This window comes from Colius striatus, chromosome 14 (genome assembly GCF_028858725.1).
Source record: "Colius striatus isolate bColStr4 chromosome 14, bColStr4.1.hap1, whole genome shotgun sequence".
Lineage (NCBI taxonomy): Eukaryota > Metazoa > Chordata > Aves > Coliiformes > Coliidae > Colius > Colius striatus.
Genome location: NC_084772.1, coordinates 17764074 through 17778609, shown reverse-complemented (window position 1 = coordinate 17778609; position 14536 = coordinate 17764074). Strand labels below are relative to the sequence as shown.

Below are 14536 nucleotides of genomic sequence, written 5' to 3'. Positions count from 1 at the left end.
ATCCTACCTTCCTGACAGATGGTTAAAATTCAGAAGACCGGAAACTTCATTATGCTGCAGCCTCTTTATAGAACTCTTGGTAGAAACTGTCTGAAGGCAAGTTGGCTGGAAAATTTGACTCAAATATTAAATACTCATCTTCAGATGTGCAGGTACATCAGAACATGCCTTCACACATGCACCACGGATGAATTGGAACATAACTGTTTGAAATCTTCCACAAAATAAGAATTCATGGTTTGCCAGTTCAAAAAAAAGAGCTTTATGTTCACCACGTGCTCACAATTTGTATCATTCATCTTTAATGACAGCTAGAAGTTACAGGTTTATAAATATATAGTTTTTGTATTTGTGACAACCAGTGGCTAGATGCTGTTTTGGTGGAAAATTGTCTGAAATACTGTAAGGCTAGGTAAATTACAAGGCATTATTAGAAAACATTGACTTTTGAACTTTTGGTGATATTACATTGCTTTTACAAACATTAGAAACAAACATTATTGGTGAAATACAAACATCGCAGAAGAAACCACAACCAAAAGTAATTGACTAGTTAAATACACAGTTAAACAACTCTTCTTTTTACTTTAAACAAAGTCAAGGTAAATCAGAGAAACAGTAATAAAAACTTTCATCTTAATCAACATTGTCTTCAACAGACAGCGTCTTCATTACAGAGAGAAAGAATTTGTGTAAAGCTCTAAGGGAGGAGTTAGGTTTGTCTAAACCATTCCAAGAACAGTAATTTTCTGTCACAGCAGTCAATTTTCCTGTCTTACAACATGGATTTATGTACAGATGCAGGCAGGTTTTGCACCCAGGTAGAGCTCATTCTTTATCAACCTCAAAAGGCATGAAGTCCCTGTCAGGGTGCAACTCCATGAAGCCATTACAGGATGTACATAAACATTTGTTATACCCCAGTTTAGAAATTGAACTTACAAGTAATCTCAACCAATTAAAGTTTTAGTACTCTTGGTCAGCTTTAAAAATTATATATATATATTAGCTCTTTGAGTTTAAAAGTGTAACACAATTTGGCTTAGTTTTAAGATACAGAAATACAAACATTTCAAACCTCTCAACTGTAACACAACTTTTTGTCCTAGAAGGTGATAAAGAGTAGAGTAGAATATGTGAGACTTCATTATGCAGTTCTATGAAATATTGTCTTGTTACTGCTATTCAAAGGACTATGATTATGATTTAATGGACTCAGATTGGACAAAAGAGAGCCTAAAGATACAACACTATTTAAGACATACAGTTTCCTTAACAACACTTAACAGAATATTCAGTACACAAACACACCAATACACCAACTCTACCAACCATCTGAATCCCTAAAAAAACACAGGTGCACCATAATATTGCATAGTAAGAAATCCCTGGCATTAATACACTTGCACTGGAGACTAGGACATTCTCCCTGCCTTACTAAATCAAACATACATGTTGTCAAAAAAAGCACATCTCACATTTGACATTTTCCTTAGCTATATTCTTTGGAATCTCTAGTGCATTTATTATTTCAAGCACATTTTTATTCTGCATGCTACTGTTTAATTTTGGAAAAAAACTAAAGTTGAAAAGAAAATAATTTTCTTGTCTTCCCCTTCCCAAAATATAATGAAAAAAAAAAATCTTCCTATGTTGCATAAAAATAAAATTAGACCTTTCTCAACAATGGAAAGCTCAAACAAAAGCCAGGACAGCTGAATCAAGAGGTTATTCATACAAGATGGGGAAATCCAGGGTCAAAAATCCTCCCTCTAAAATAATTTAAAAGTCATATTTGTAAGTTGAATAAGAGTCTAACCAACAGCCAATGGGTTTACAGCTCAGTATTCACTTGGATCACAGAAGACCTACAGGCAAATCCATACACAGTTTTAAGGAAGTACTCCTTCTACTTGACTACTTCAGGGCAATTTTCTCTTAAGCTGAACCTGAGAAAAGCTTCCTATTGAAACAGGCACACTTCCCTGAACATGTTTCATCTTGGAAAATGTTATTATCTTCCATCTAACAAAAAAAACTACTGATCAGCTCTACATAAGGCTGGGGGGGGGTTATTTTACATCAAAAATAGCTGTACTTGCTTCCTACCTTAACCTATTTACATCTGAAAAGCCTTAATTTCAGTGCCCCACAATATTTGCATCTCTGTGAGTAATCCTTTGCATCTATTAGGAACATGTACACATGAAGTGCATACAGGAAACAGAATTACTGATGATTTGCCAAAAAGCCATGCAGTATAATTGGAAGGCAAAAGTTATTTTCCTCAGATATGCCTTACAGTGAGCACTTTTATCTCACCATACAAACTGTGCAAGCAGAATAAATCTGTTTGAAAGTTTTAATGATATGCATCAAGCAGCATCAGATAAGCAATGGGAAAAGCTGAAGAGACTATGTCCCCACAAAGATTTCATAAAAAACTAGAACTTCTGTTTCAGATAGAATATATTAGACTATGTATTTAGAGTATCTATGTAAGAGGTGAATATATACAATAAATATATTTTTTTACTTTAACTAGTCACAGTTTAACTTGACATAAGTGTAGAGGTAAACCAGGAAGACTCACTTCTGACTGTAACTTCCTTCTTTGTCATCTGGGAAAATACTAACAAATTCTTCTGCCTGATACAGATACAGAATTTCTGGCACAGCTGAAAATGTATCAGGAATGAGAACTGATTACTATATTTTTAGTATAAATTTTGTTTTCATGACAAAGCCATTAGTGGTCTTTAGGTGAGAGAGACAAGGAACATGTGATATTTCATCCCAGGAAATGCTGAAAGGCACATAAAAATTTAAATATATATTTAGTGATGTTAAAAAGCAGATTCTGGGTATTTCTGTAGGTTACTTTACGTTAAAATATAGAACTGACAAATGTTTGCCTGTTGGCGCTATGGAAAAACACTTCATGTATCTGTGACGAGATCATGCCTATGCACGAACACACATTTGTTCATTCGAGTGACACATTTTCCCTTCACATACACTGGAACAAAGAGTGTGCACTTAATTCTGTTGTTTATTGAGATATTGAGGCACACACATTCACATCTAAAAGTTACTTGCAAATGGTCAAAGGAGAAAACAAATAAATTTACCTGAAATTACACATTTATCTTGAAAATGAGTGTGATAAGTTCAGTTACTGACTTCAGGCTAATAAAGAGAAATACATTTCACTAGCTGAAAATCCATTTCCAGTCACTTAGTAGTTAGGATTTCTTTCAGGATGTTTGAGAATTAGGGTAGATTTCAAACATGTTACTGTGAATGGCTTAAAATCCCATGTAAAAAAAATCTAGCGGGTTAAGCGCAAAGCAGCAAACATGAGTGTGCATCAGACATACAGTACAATGTGACTCATATAAAGTATCATTATTGCACATAAAACAACATGGCACATGGCATAAAGCTACAATTTTGCACAACTGACAGACATTTTTACATCTGCAGAGACAAAAGTAATGAATAATTCACTTAAAACTGAAGTACATGACCTAAGGATCATTGCCTTACCTAAATGATTCTAGCATTACTTGGAAAGGAAGGTGACAAGGGCTCTGTCCATGCAAGTAATAACACAAACAGAAGACATTTTTTTTTTTCCAGAAAAAGGTTGGCTTAACTTTTGTCAAATATTTCCTTTGCCTCTGGAAGTTCATTTTGTGAAACTATATTATTTAGAAATGTGATTTTAAGAAGCTGGTTCTCTCTTGCTCCCACTAAAACGACTTGATGCCCCATCAATTTGAAAGTTACTCTCCTCAAACACAGGTTTTTTTTCTCCTCAAAGTGATCATTTATATGAATTAATGTGAACATTAATTATTTGGTATTTCAATGTCATTTCTGTTTATCACAACGCTTCTGGCAAGCAACATACAGATAGCATCACATTGAGATCTAAGGGATTGGAAACTGCACACAAAGCCTGCCAGTGGAGAAGACAGTCATGAGCATTGTTACTGAACATGTTTTTAGAAAACTGAATAAATCTCACTTGGAAACAAATGAATGTGATAGAAGTGAAAACATATAATCAAATAGTGCAGCTTTGCCATAGACCACTGATACAGTTCTATTAAAACACCTCAAACTTCTTTCACAGACTTGATCAAGATCATTCTCTAATCAAAACTGACTGTGTGCAATCTTATCTTTCCCAGCTTTCAAGAGTAGGTATCTATAAACACTTCTGTAAGACCATTGTCTTTTACAGGACTTGCACATTTATCATCAATAATCTGTGGTCAAGTTCAAGCCCATAAAGTTACTCCAAAAAACTTAGTGCTGTGGGAGGCACAACTGCTTGAAAGCTCAGAAGACTGTTCTGCAAAACATTCTCCTGGTATGGTACATCCCCCCAGAAGGTTTCATTTGAGAATATTGACACTCAGGTTTGCGTTTGGTAAAGGAGGCCATAAATAAAAGAGTAATAAAGCCATAGCCCAATTCTGCCTACAGAATTTCAACTGAGAGCAACAGTAATTTCCCCTAAGTCATGACTGAAAAAAAAGGGTAATACAACAACTTGATGCAGGTATATCCCTTAGGTACTCCAAACTTAAGAGTTTAAGCCCCAGTTGCCATAAGGAGATTTTTAAACAAGAGACCTGTGGATGCTGCATAGATCAAGTGACAATGAAAACTGCTATTCACTGGAAAATAATTTTGATGTTTTAGAATTAGTTAGTCACTGTTAAAAATGGTTTTAGCACCATTTGTGTTCCTAAAGCCATTAAAACAGTAAACAGCAAATCTTGTTTGATTTTTACAAGCAAAGCTGCAGCATCAGTTCATCCAAAATGCATAGAAACTGGTGGGTTTTTTCCTCAAAGTTTCCCTCAATCTATATAACAGCTGTTAGTTCTCCATTTGGGTCAAAAAGGCCAAGCAAGGAGTTTTGGAAAGCTCTAAAACATAAATAAAGCATGTTTGGCTGTATTTCCACCAGATTTCACAGTGCTTTCAGATGGAGGCAAGCCCTTTTCCTTCTCTCCAATATTAAGGCTCTTATAAAGAAAAACAAGAGTTTAACTAAAAGACACTTCGTCTTTCTTCATGAAGTACACCACTTAACATGCTTTAATCAGGAACACTTCAAGATCCTAGTTCTGCAGTTCTAGCTTTATAACCGTGCACTAGCAATAGACAAGATGACTTTTTTTATAAGATCAGGGCCCTAATACTCTAAAATGTGAGACACTCAATAGATGCTGACAGTGCAGTTCTTTAATATTCTGTTTCTATCAAAACACAGGTATCAAAAACCTGGGAAATGAAAAGCAAGTTACTAATCCTACAGAAAGTGGTCTTGCTATTATTTCCATTAAATTAGAAACAGTGAGCTAGAGAAATTAAATACTCTTGTCCCATCAAGTCTGCAGATCCTTTTTTCCCCTTCAGAATTTGTAATTCTGATTGTAGCAGACCCTCAGGTGATAAAGGTGCTCTCAAAGACAAAAGGTTTTACAAGAACTTGACATTACATGCGCTGTTCAGGACACACAATCCTTTCAAGGAACACAAAAATACAGTTAAAAAAACCACCAAAGTCAGATTTCAGTCCTACAGAAGACCCAAAACGTTAGAACTCTGATCTTACAGCCCATCACAATCACACTGATATTGGTTTTACCACTCAGGAGTTGTATTTGTAGATGTCCTCATCCTGCAAACAGATATATGCCTAAATCCTGGAAAATCAGCACCCAGTTTTGGCACCAGTACAACCTGAATTCAGCTGAAAAAGGAAGTTTGAAAAGGAAAATACTATGTTTACTGATAGTATAATTTAATCCAGAACTTTGCAGGCAGAAGACAGCATGCTCTGTAATTTTTATTGATATATTTTTATATGGCAAAATATGACTTTCTTCAATTTGTCTGACTAAATTCAGCCATTTTTGTGATATCAGTCACTGACGGAAGTGTTTATAAAATTTGGATAGCTGGCTTCTGCACTGATACCTTTGCATAACAAATTCAAATAGACTGTTAACAGGAGTAAGCCTGAAACTGTTGCTTGGGGTGCAGGCAGAAGTGATGGATTCAACTCTTGCCCTCTCTAGTTCCTTTGATGCAGGTCCACAAATTCCCTGCTGACCTGAGCACAAGCAGCTCTATGGGACCAATCCTACCGAAACAAACAGCAGATCCCAACAAACCTTTACAACATACCATGTGGATTTTAAAACAAAACACTCTCTTTTTAAAACCTCTCAGAGGGTTGCAGTTCAATCAGTATGTGACACTCTTCTAAATGCTTTGACACCTGAAATATGGTTCAAAATTTAAGAAATAAAAAACCTACCTTTTGCTTGAAACCAATCAATCATTTTTTACAGCATGATGAAACACAGTTTCACCTGGTGGTATCCCTACTCTTGCCTTTTTGAGCTCAAACACAAAACCTGTCCCTTAACCCTGCCCCATCAAGCCCTCAAACCCGAAGGGCAATGAACACAAGTGGGTCAGCGTGGCTCTGAATGTGGATCCAGCACCTCGCTGAGCCAGGCTTTGCTTAAGCAGGATTAGGTAAACAGGATGGCTGGACGGATGCCCTATGCCCTCCACATTACCAGAGCCTGACCCTGCTGAGGTGACAGCAGATGGTCCTGACCTCTGGCACCTGGGAGCATTTGTTTGCACCTGTAGATCCTGGTCCTGACTGGGAAATTCTGCAAACTCACTGCAGCCCCTCGCTCCACAGCCTTGTCTGGCAGATGCTTTGGTAGTAGCCACAGTGCACCGGGAGACTGAGGCAGAAAATGGCACATCGGCCACTAGCCAGGCACCTGGCCTCCCTGCTGACACCCCTGTGACAGCCTGGAAGGCTTCCCCTCTTTTAAACAAGAATTTTCCCCCTTTTCTAGTGAAATAAAAAAGACAAGTCATCCATCTGTAAACGGAATTCAGGAAAATCTCTTCCAGCGACTTACAGAGAGGTGGCTGGAAGCGAGGCCTGCGCTGGGCCGCAGTCCCCGGGGCCCGAGCCCTCCCGCCACCCCCGCGCTGCCCGCGCCTCAGATGAAGTGTATCCAGGCCGTGCTGTCGGGGTCCTGCGGGAGGCCGGCGACGGGCAGGACGCGCTGCCGGCCCCGCAGCCGATAGTTCGCGCCCTCGTTGTTGTCCCAGTATTCGGCGCCGGCGACGCGGTAACGGACGGCGAACTCCAACGTGGCCTCGGCGGCGGCGGCGCCCAGGGGCAGGAGGAAGGCGAAGCGGTCGGTGAGGCCGTCAGCCGGGCCGGCCGGCTGGTAGGCGGCGGGCACCTCGGCGCAGCTGGCCCAGCTGTTGAGCGTGTAGCGCACCGACACGGCCTTCTCGTAGGCCAGGTTGAGGACGCGCACGGCACCGCGCAGCCCCGCCGGCTCGGCCCGCACCCACTCCAGCCTCACCTTGTGCTGCCGCACCCGCTCCGCGAAGCCGGGGCTGGCGCCGGGCTGCGGCGGGAAGAGCGGCTCCAGCAGCGGCGACGGCGGCCCGAACAGCACCGGCTCCAAGTCGCCCAGCGCCGGCGGCTTCCTGGTCTTGAAGAGGTCGGCGTTGCGCGGCGGCGGCGGGGCGGTCAGCGGCACCTGCGGCAGGTCGGCCTCGCAGAAGTGGTGGACGGAGGTGAGCTCCAGGCCGAGCGAGTCGGCGAACCGCACGGTCTTGCGGCGAGAGGGGCTCTGCTGCAGCGCCGGGCGCAGGCTGCGGTCGCCGGGCGTGGGCAGCGACTTGGCGCGGCGGCGCTGCGTGGGGCTGGGGGGCACGGCGGGCAGCGAGGGCTCCCGGCCGCGGGGCGGCGGCGGCGGCTTCTCGCCCGCCGCTTCCCGCACCACGAGCGGAGGCGCAGGGTCGCCGTCGGGGCTGCAGCCCCCCTTGCACTGCTCGGCCAGGCTGCCATAGAGGCAAGCGCTGCAGCTGAAGTTGCGCGGCAGGTAGAGCCGGGGCGGCGGCGTGGGCACCGAGGTGTGCAGCGAGCCCGCCTTATCCATAGGGGGGCTGGCGGGAGCGGCGGCGGCTAGCGCACCGCCCGGGGCCCGCCGCCCGGCTCCTTCCGTCCCGGCCGGCCGGGGCTTCTCGCGGGCCGCGGCGTGCGGATGGTGAGGCGGTCTAGCGCCTAGGACCTAGGAGTAGAAAGCTCGCCTCGGCGTTGTCCCTATCGCGGTCGGCCCCCGGGGATGCCGGCGGGTGCATGTGTCCGCAGGCGGCGGGACCGCGACGCTCCGACTGCTGCCGCCGCTGCTGACGTGCCGGGGTCAGACAGCGAAATACGCCCCGAGTCATCCTTCCTCCCCCATGGCTCCGCTTTCCCCACCCGCCCCGCTGCCGTCCTCGCCACCTTCCCTAATTACCACCCCTGGCTGCCGGCTCTCCTCTCCCGGCGGCTCCCCCTTCCCGCTTTCCCCGGTACCGCCGCTACGCCGTCCCTCTCCTCCTCCTCCCTGCTTTCTGGGTCTTTCCTCGAGAATCTCATCCAAAAAGAGGAGGCGGGAGGGATTCCCCGGTAGAAGCATTAAAATTCATCGCGGCGCTCTCCTTCACCCGATCCACTACAGAAATAACTGCTGAAGGAAAAGGCAAAGCTGGGCTCTGGAAGATTAAAGGCGCCGATAAGAAACAGCTGGCTTGCAAGTTGGACTTCGCAGTGTACATTTAAAGGAAGAAATCCAGCTAATCTGCTGTAATGCGTTTACAGTACATCTGCTGAATAAAATACACTTGTCACAGCTCTGTCTGCAGGACAAGCAGCCCTGGTCTGAATTCAGAAGGCCGACTGTGAAATACACACTGTGGCTTTTATTTTCTCAAGAGTATTTAATAATTGCCTGGTGATATTCAAATGAGTTTCAATTTAACGAATAGCACCATTTTAGCAAGATGCTGCATTCCAGACTTTCCGTAATCTGGTACTCATTTTTAATTAGTAAATGGCATTAAAACCAATGATCCTGCTATCCTGCCGGAGGCTGAGCCTGAGCTGCTGTGACATGTGATTCTGATTTAGCTTCTGAGCAGGAGCTTTCACACCTTCATCAATTTATCTGCAGTGCTTGGTGTCTCTGAAAATCCAGGCAGTGGAAATGCGGCTGATGAGATTAGGAAGAGGACAAGTAAACCCAGAAAGGACCAAGAGTTAAAGGGAAAAAAAAAAAGCATCAGAACATGGAGAAAAGCTCCCCCCATGTCTCAAGTTAGAACTATCAACTTTAACTCCTTTATTAAGTATGAAAAGAATTACTAGCTTATTATCTCTGGCTTCCAAATCTCTTTAGTGACAGAGGGTTCGTAAACAGGAATTTAAAAAATATGCCCAGCAGCATTAATTTTGGCACCGTTACCCTTCCCAGTGAATTGTCATATCACTGCCTTACAGGATAATCACAGCTTTTGAAAAATCAAATTGTAACAACATAAAGGATTCATCTGATTTTCTTAGCCCGGGATCTTAAAACTGCCTCTCACTTGCCCTTTAAGGCACACTACAGGAAAGTCTCATTAGGCTCTTCCCCATCCGTCCCTCCCAAACATGGGTATTTCAAGAAAACAACATGAACTTGTGTTTGATTTTTGTCTACATAATGAGGATAAAAAGAAAAGACACAAAGAAGTGTTCAAAGTGGCTTTAAGGCTATATCCTTTTGAAATATTTTGTTTTATTTTAATGAAAATTTTCTAAAGAATTATCACTTAGTTTTGAGGTTAATTTAACTGTAAAACCAATAAAAAATAGTTTTTACATTAAAAGTCTTTGCATTTTTTAACTACTGTGAAACCTAATAAACTAATTTGTCTTAAATGTGATTAGACATTCAGAGAGTTTTGAATATGTCTTTATGATATAATGGGTATTTGGAGCAATTCAGCTCCTGCTGTACTTTACAAAGCACAGGTGCCTTAGAGTTTGACTTCCCCTCTTCTGGTAATTTTAGTTGCCTAACTTCTTCTTATCATAAACTTGTGTAATACTCTTGCTTTTTGACTTTTTCAGGCCTCCTCTTTTCTCCCACACTCTTGGTAATATTTCACGGAACAAAAACCCCAACAGCCAACTCCTTTCTTCACTGGTGATTGTAGGTGACGTAGCTCATGTAACCCAGTTAAAAACACATACTCTCTGGAGTTAGTAAATGAAATACTAGCATTAAAAAAGAGAGAAAAGCCTGTGATAAGAAAGAAGGGAAAAACCCAACACAATAAGCTTTGGACTATCCGGGTCAAGGCAACATGGGCTGCAGGTGAACACCAGTATAACCTGATTGACATAACAAGAACACAGTTCAGAAATGTTTCAGTTCTGGTCTGCTCATCAACAGGTAAAGCCTGGTAGTTCTTTAACCTTGTAAGAGAATGAGAGTACTATATGGCCACACGGAAAGGGCAGAAGAGGGTAGAAAGAGATTTGATCTAAGCACATAGGCAGTGTAAATAATTTCACTCTTGTGAAATTATTGTGAATTATGTGACTCTTGTGGACCAGAGTGGAAGAAAGCCATTTATAAGCTTTAAAAATTCTGATTGAATTCAATGGTACTTTAATCATCAAAACATCAACTCACCAGCTAGTTCTGGAGGTGCTCACATTTTCACCTGTAGTTTCCCCCAGGCAGGTTGTTAAATTCTGGCAGATGTGGAAGCACCTCAGTCTTGTCTCTGGTGAGCACTGTCACAGTTGAAACCACCAGAATCCCTATCAAAGGTACTTCTCTTTTTTTTTTTTTCCCCCTTCTGATCAGAACATTGCCAACATGTCTCACTGAATCTACTGTGGGAGGTGTGCTGCTGCTTTCTTTTTAATCTCTTGCTTGCTTGCCAAGGGTGAATGTGTGGGAACTCTTACCCACATTTTTCACTTCTGAGGGTGTCCTTATTACTACACTGGTCTTCCTCATCCAATGAATTTAAGACAGACATGGCAAGTAAAAGTTTTGAGCACTGAAATTTAACAAGCATGCAGAGACATTCCCTCAAATAGCCTGCAGCCTTCCGTGTCCTTCTGTTATGTGGGAACTGTGGTACGAGTTTGAAATGGGAAGCATCAGACACCACTTGTAAAAGGAAGTTCTTTTGATTTTCTCTGCTGTAAATATTTGTACACAGCAAATGCTTAAATCCTTAGAAGAGTGCAAGCACTACTACACACACAGAAAACCAGGGCTTAATATATGCAGTGGTAGGCATCCAGGCACCACCTCCTCTCTAGCTTAATTTAGTTCACCAAACTTTGACCGTGTAAGTTTAAAAGTCTGATCTGTCTGTTCCTTTGTAGTGCTATATTAAGGACATTATCCAAGACTCTTTTCTAAAGAGTACCATCAATAACAAAGCTGAAAAAAAATCATTAGTAGTGACCTAGCTAGCCCCTTTAAAGATATTTTCACCAGGAAATAGTATTTTTATGACAAGACACTTTTGAAGGTGCCAGCAGGAACAGAGCAGTCATAATGTAAATTCTAGAGTGATACAGTCTTGCTCAGTTATTGGGTAAGAAAATCAGAAGGTGTTGTTTTCATTCCTACAGATCTCTCTAGCAGATTTAAATAGCATTGTTATAGGCTAAAAAATTGTCCTAATAACACTGGCCTATATAACTTTTTGTCAACCTCTTTCTGCATCTTCCAGCTGGCATCAGAAACTGTTAAAGACAGTCTCTTGTTCTGCCCATGTAGCACAGAATGACCCTGACATTTCTGCCGTGCCAAACTGCATTACAAATCCCTCTGATGCCTGAGCCTTTCCAACAGGAACTTCCCCTCTTTTGTTAGGATTTAAATGACTCACAAAGATAAAGGCAGAATGGATGCAGGCAATGAACTGGGAGCTTTCTTCTGCTGCATTTATCAATTGCCTTCACTCCAGGTAATCTAGGAGAAAGCAAATGCCAGCTCAGGGGAGCATTAGGTGGAACTACATTGGAACCATTAATAGGGAGGAGTGTCTGAATGCTGGGGCTTATCCAAAGTGGCCACTGTCACATGCCCACTTTAACTTTCCAGAACAGGTTTATTTTTAGTAACGAGAATTGTGGGAAGATAAAATGGATAAAGGCGAAGTGCATTACAATTACATCAGCTTTTGAGATGAAGTTGTGACTCAGTATGTGAATTGGAAAGGTCAGCTTCTACTCTTGTTCCTATCTGTGCAGCTCCCCAGAAGCTGATGAACTATGTAGGTGTTACACTACAATATCACCCGAGAGTTTAACAATCTTATATGACTACACGAATCTGACAATGGTATTTACACTGACAGTTCTGCAGGCTTATACTTTAAAAATACCTTCCCACACTGTTTCACATTCATGATTAACTTAGACTTTATTTCCTCATGAAAACATCTTAGTCACATCTTGGAGTCAGGTAATGTGCATTAGGTATGTATATGTAAAGTATTCTGTTAAAGAACAATGATATTGAACTTCTGTATCAAATATTATCTTCATCTGACCAGGATATGCAGTCCTTATCTATTAAGGTACCAGTTACATGATTCACAGAGTTGTATCAAGGACATTTTATGTCAAAGAGAGTAATTCCAAAAGGCTGCTAAAGAGATGTGTCACTTGGAAAGATTGCTTTGTGGTTGTTTTTTTTTGTTTGTTTCGTTTTTTTTTAATATCAAGATCCAAATGAAGATACAATATTAACAAGAAAATAAAACTGTTCAGTTTACCTCAGTTCATGACCTTGTGTATCTGCCTTACTGTATGATGCTCACACACAGTTTTATTAGTTAAGCATTAACCATGCCTGTGATTGGCTTAAGACTTCTGGAGAGAGCATAAGCTTAAAAAAGCCTCAATTAAGACTACAGTGGAAAAGAAGAAAAAAACCCCAGATATATCTTATTTTTTGAAGAAGATGATGAAGAGTATTTAAAACATTTTTTTCTTATAGAAATAGTTCTGCTGTATTTAAAATGACTGAATATTTTTAACAAGGATTAAGTAACAGCTAGCACAACTAGGACTTTTTCAGTCCTATAACTTTTAATACAGATTTTCATATGAACATCAATGCACTTCAGGATGTCCCCAGTCCCATCTTCTGGTAAGACTGCTTGTGACTTAGTCATTATGCCACGTTATAAAACAACCACTGTCCTTTCTGTCACCCGCAGATGGTTTCAGTAGTGCTAGGTAACGATTTTAGTCATGAAAATATGCTCATTGCTTGATTTTTTTTTATTATTTAAAGATCTATTGGTCATGCAGTGATTCACCGTGAATGAGCATTGTAAGATCAATTTGTTGCTACATTTTAAACATTTGTTCTTTTCTTCACCTTCCTCATGGTTTTTTTCTTTCCTTTTCTCCCTTATTTGGTCGTTTCACATCCATTTTTCTCATACACACTACCACGTTTTTAAACCTCTGTATAGGTGCTGTCCTTCCTTCGGCCCCTTTTGGCACTCCATTTTTTCTTTCCAAGCTGCCCTGTTCTGCTTCTCCCGTTTGCCATTCTTGGGCTGCGAGTTCCCAGACGCCGGCCTGTCAATAGGCTCGCATCCCTCCCCACCGGTCATCTCCCGGGCACCTCAGGCCTGGTGGATACGGGGCTCTGCCTTATCCATGCAAATCACAGGACCCGCGGGATGGTGTGGGGAGGGGAGGGGCGGCAGGAGCTGCCCAGCCGCCTCGCACTGACGGGCAGCTGTCCCCAGGCGCATACGGCGGTTTGCCCCTCACGGCGGGGCCCCGCCATTTCCCCACAGCCCGCGCAGCCGGGGAGGCGCTGGAGCGGGAGGGCGCCCCCGCCGCCTCAGGCCCAAGCGGGGAGGGAGCCGCGCCCCGGGGGCGGGAGGCGGCCGCGCCTCAGCGAGGAGGCGGCGGGGGTGTGCGAGAGGGCCGGGGCCCGAGCCCACGGCGGCGGCTGCGGGAGCAGCCAGCACACGCCAAGCGCCAGCGCTGAGCGTCCCGAAACAATTCTATGGGCAGCTGGGGATTTATTTTTATTCCCAAACGCGTTTTGCACCCCTGAAGAGCGCTCCAAGCTCCCGAAGGAGGCAGCAGTGTTCACCTATCACAAATGCTGGCGTCAGAGGTTACATTAACCTGTTCTCTCTCGGGATAAAACTGAACAGCCCTCACCCTCAGAGGGACTAGGAAAGGCCTCAGTTCCCCCTTTCTGCTGAGGAGGTCTTTTCCTATGCAACAGTACAAAATACGGCTGGTGAGGAATTAGTTGCTCACTGTTTTCTATGCAGAAGACAACATGAATAGCACAAGTGTTCCGTTACATCAGCAAATACTATTTCTTCTAAATTTCTCTTCTTAAAATCCTTTGTCTCGTCTTAGATTTAACATGTTTCCCTATTACCAGGTGCAAGGTTGGTGTAAAACTGATCCATTTGCCTGTTTCCAGCTGTAAAAGCAACCCAAGAAATCCAAGGCACTTCCAACACGTGCCAATTTTGCTTCGACATGTTGCAATTTCTTGACAACAGTGTAAGTCAAGAAACAAGACCACATGAAATCAGTCAAAAACAGAGGGCGAATTAACTGTAGCTGCCATAG

General features: G+C 42.7%; 1 protein-coding gene across 1 annotated transcript; it reads right to left on the bottom strand.

Annotated features, from left to right (window-relative positions):
- Positions 1-279: 279 nt before the first annotated feature.
- Positions 280-8255, bottom strand: LOC133626741 (protein phosphatase 1 regulatory subunit 3E-like). Its single transcript, XM_062007679.1, has one exon. It carries the CDS (start codon positions 8013-8015, stop codon positions 7059-7061), a length of 957 nt encoding a protein of 318 aa, XP_061863663.1. The 5' UTR covers positions 8016-8255; the 3' UTR covers positions 280-7058.
- Positions 8256-14536: the final 6281 nt, after the last annotated feature.

Coding starts and splice junctions, on each gene's coding strand:
- LOC133626741 (XM_062007679.1), bottom strand. CDS start 8,015: ATGGATAAGGCGGGCTCGCTGCACACCTCGGTGCCCACGCCGCCGCCC.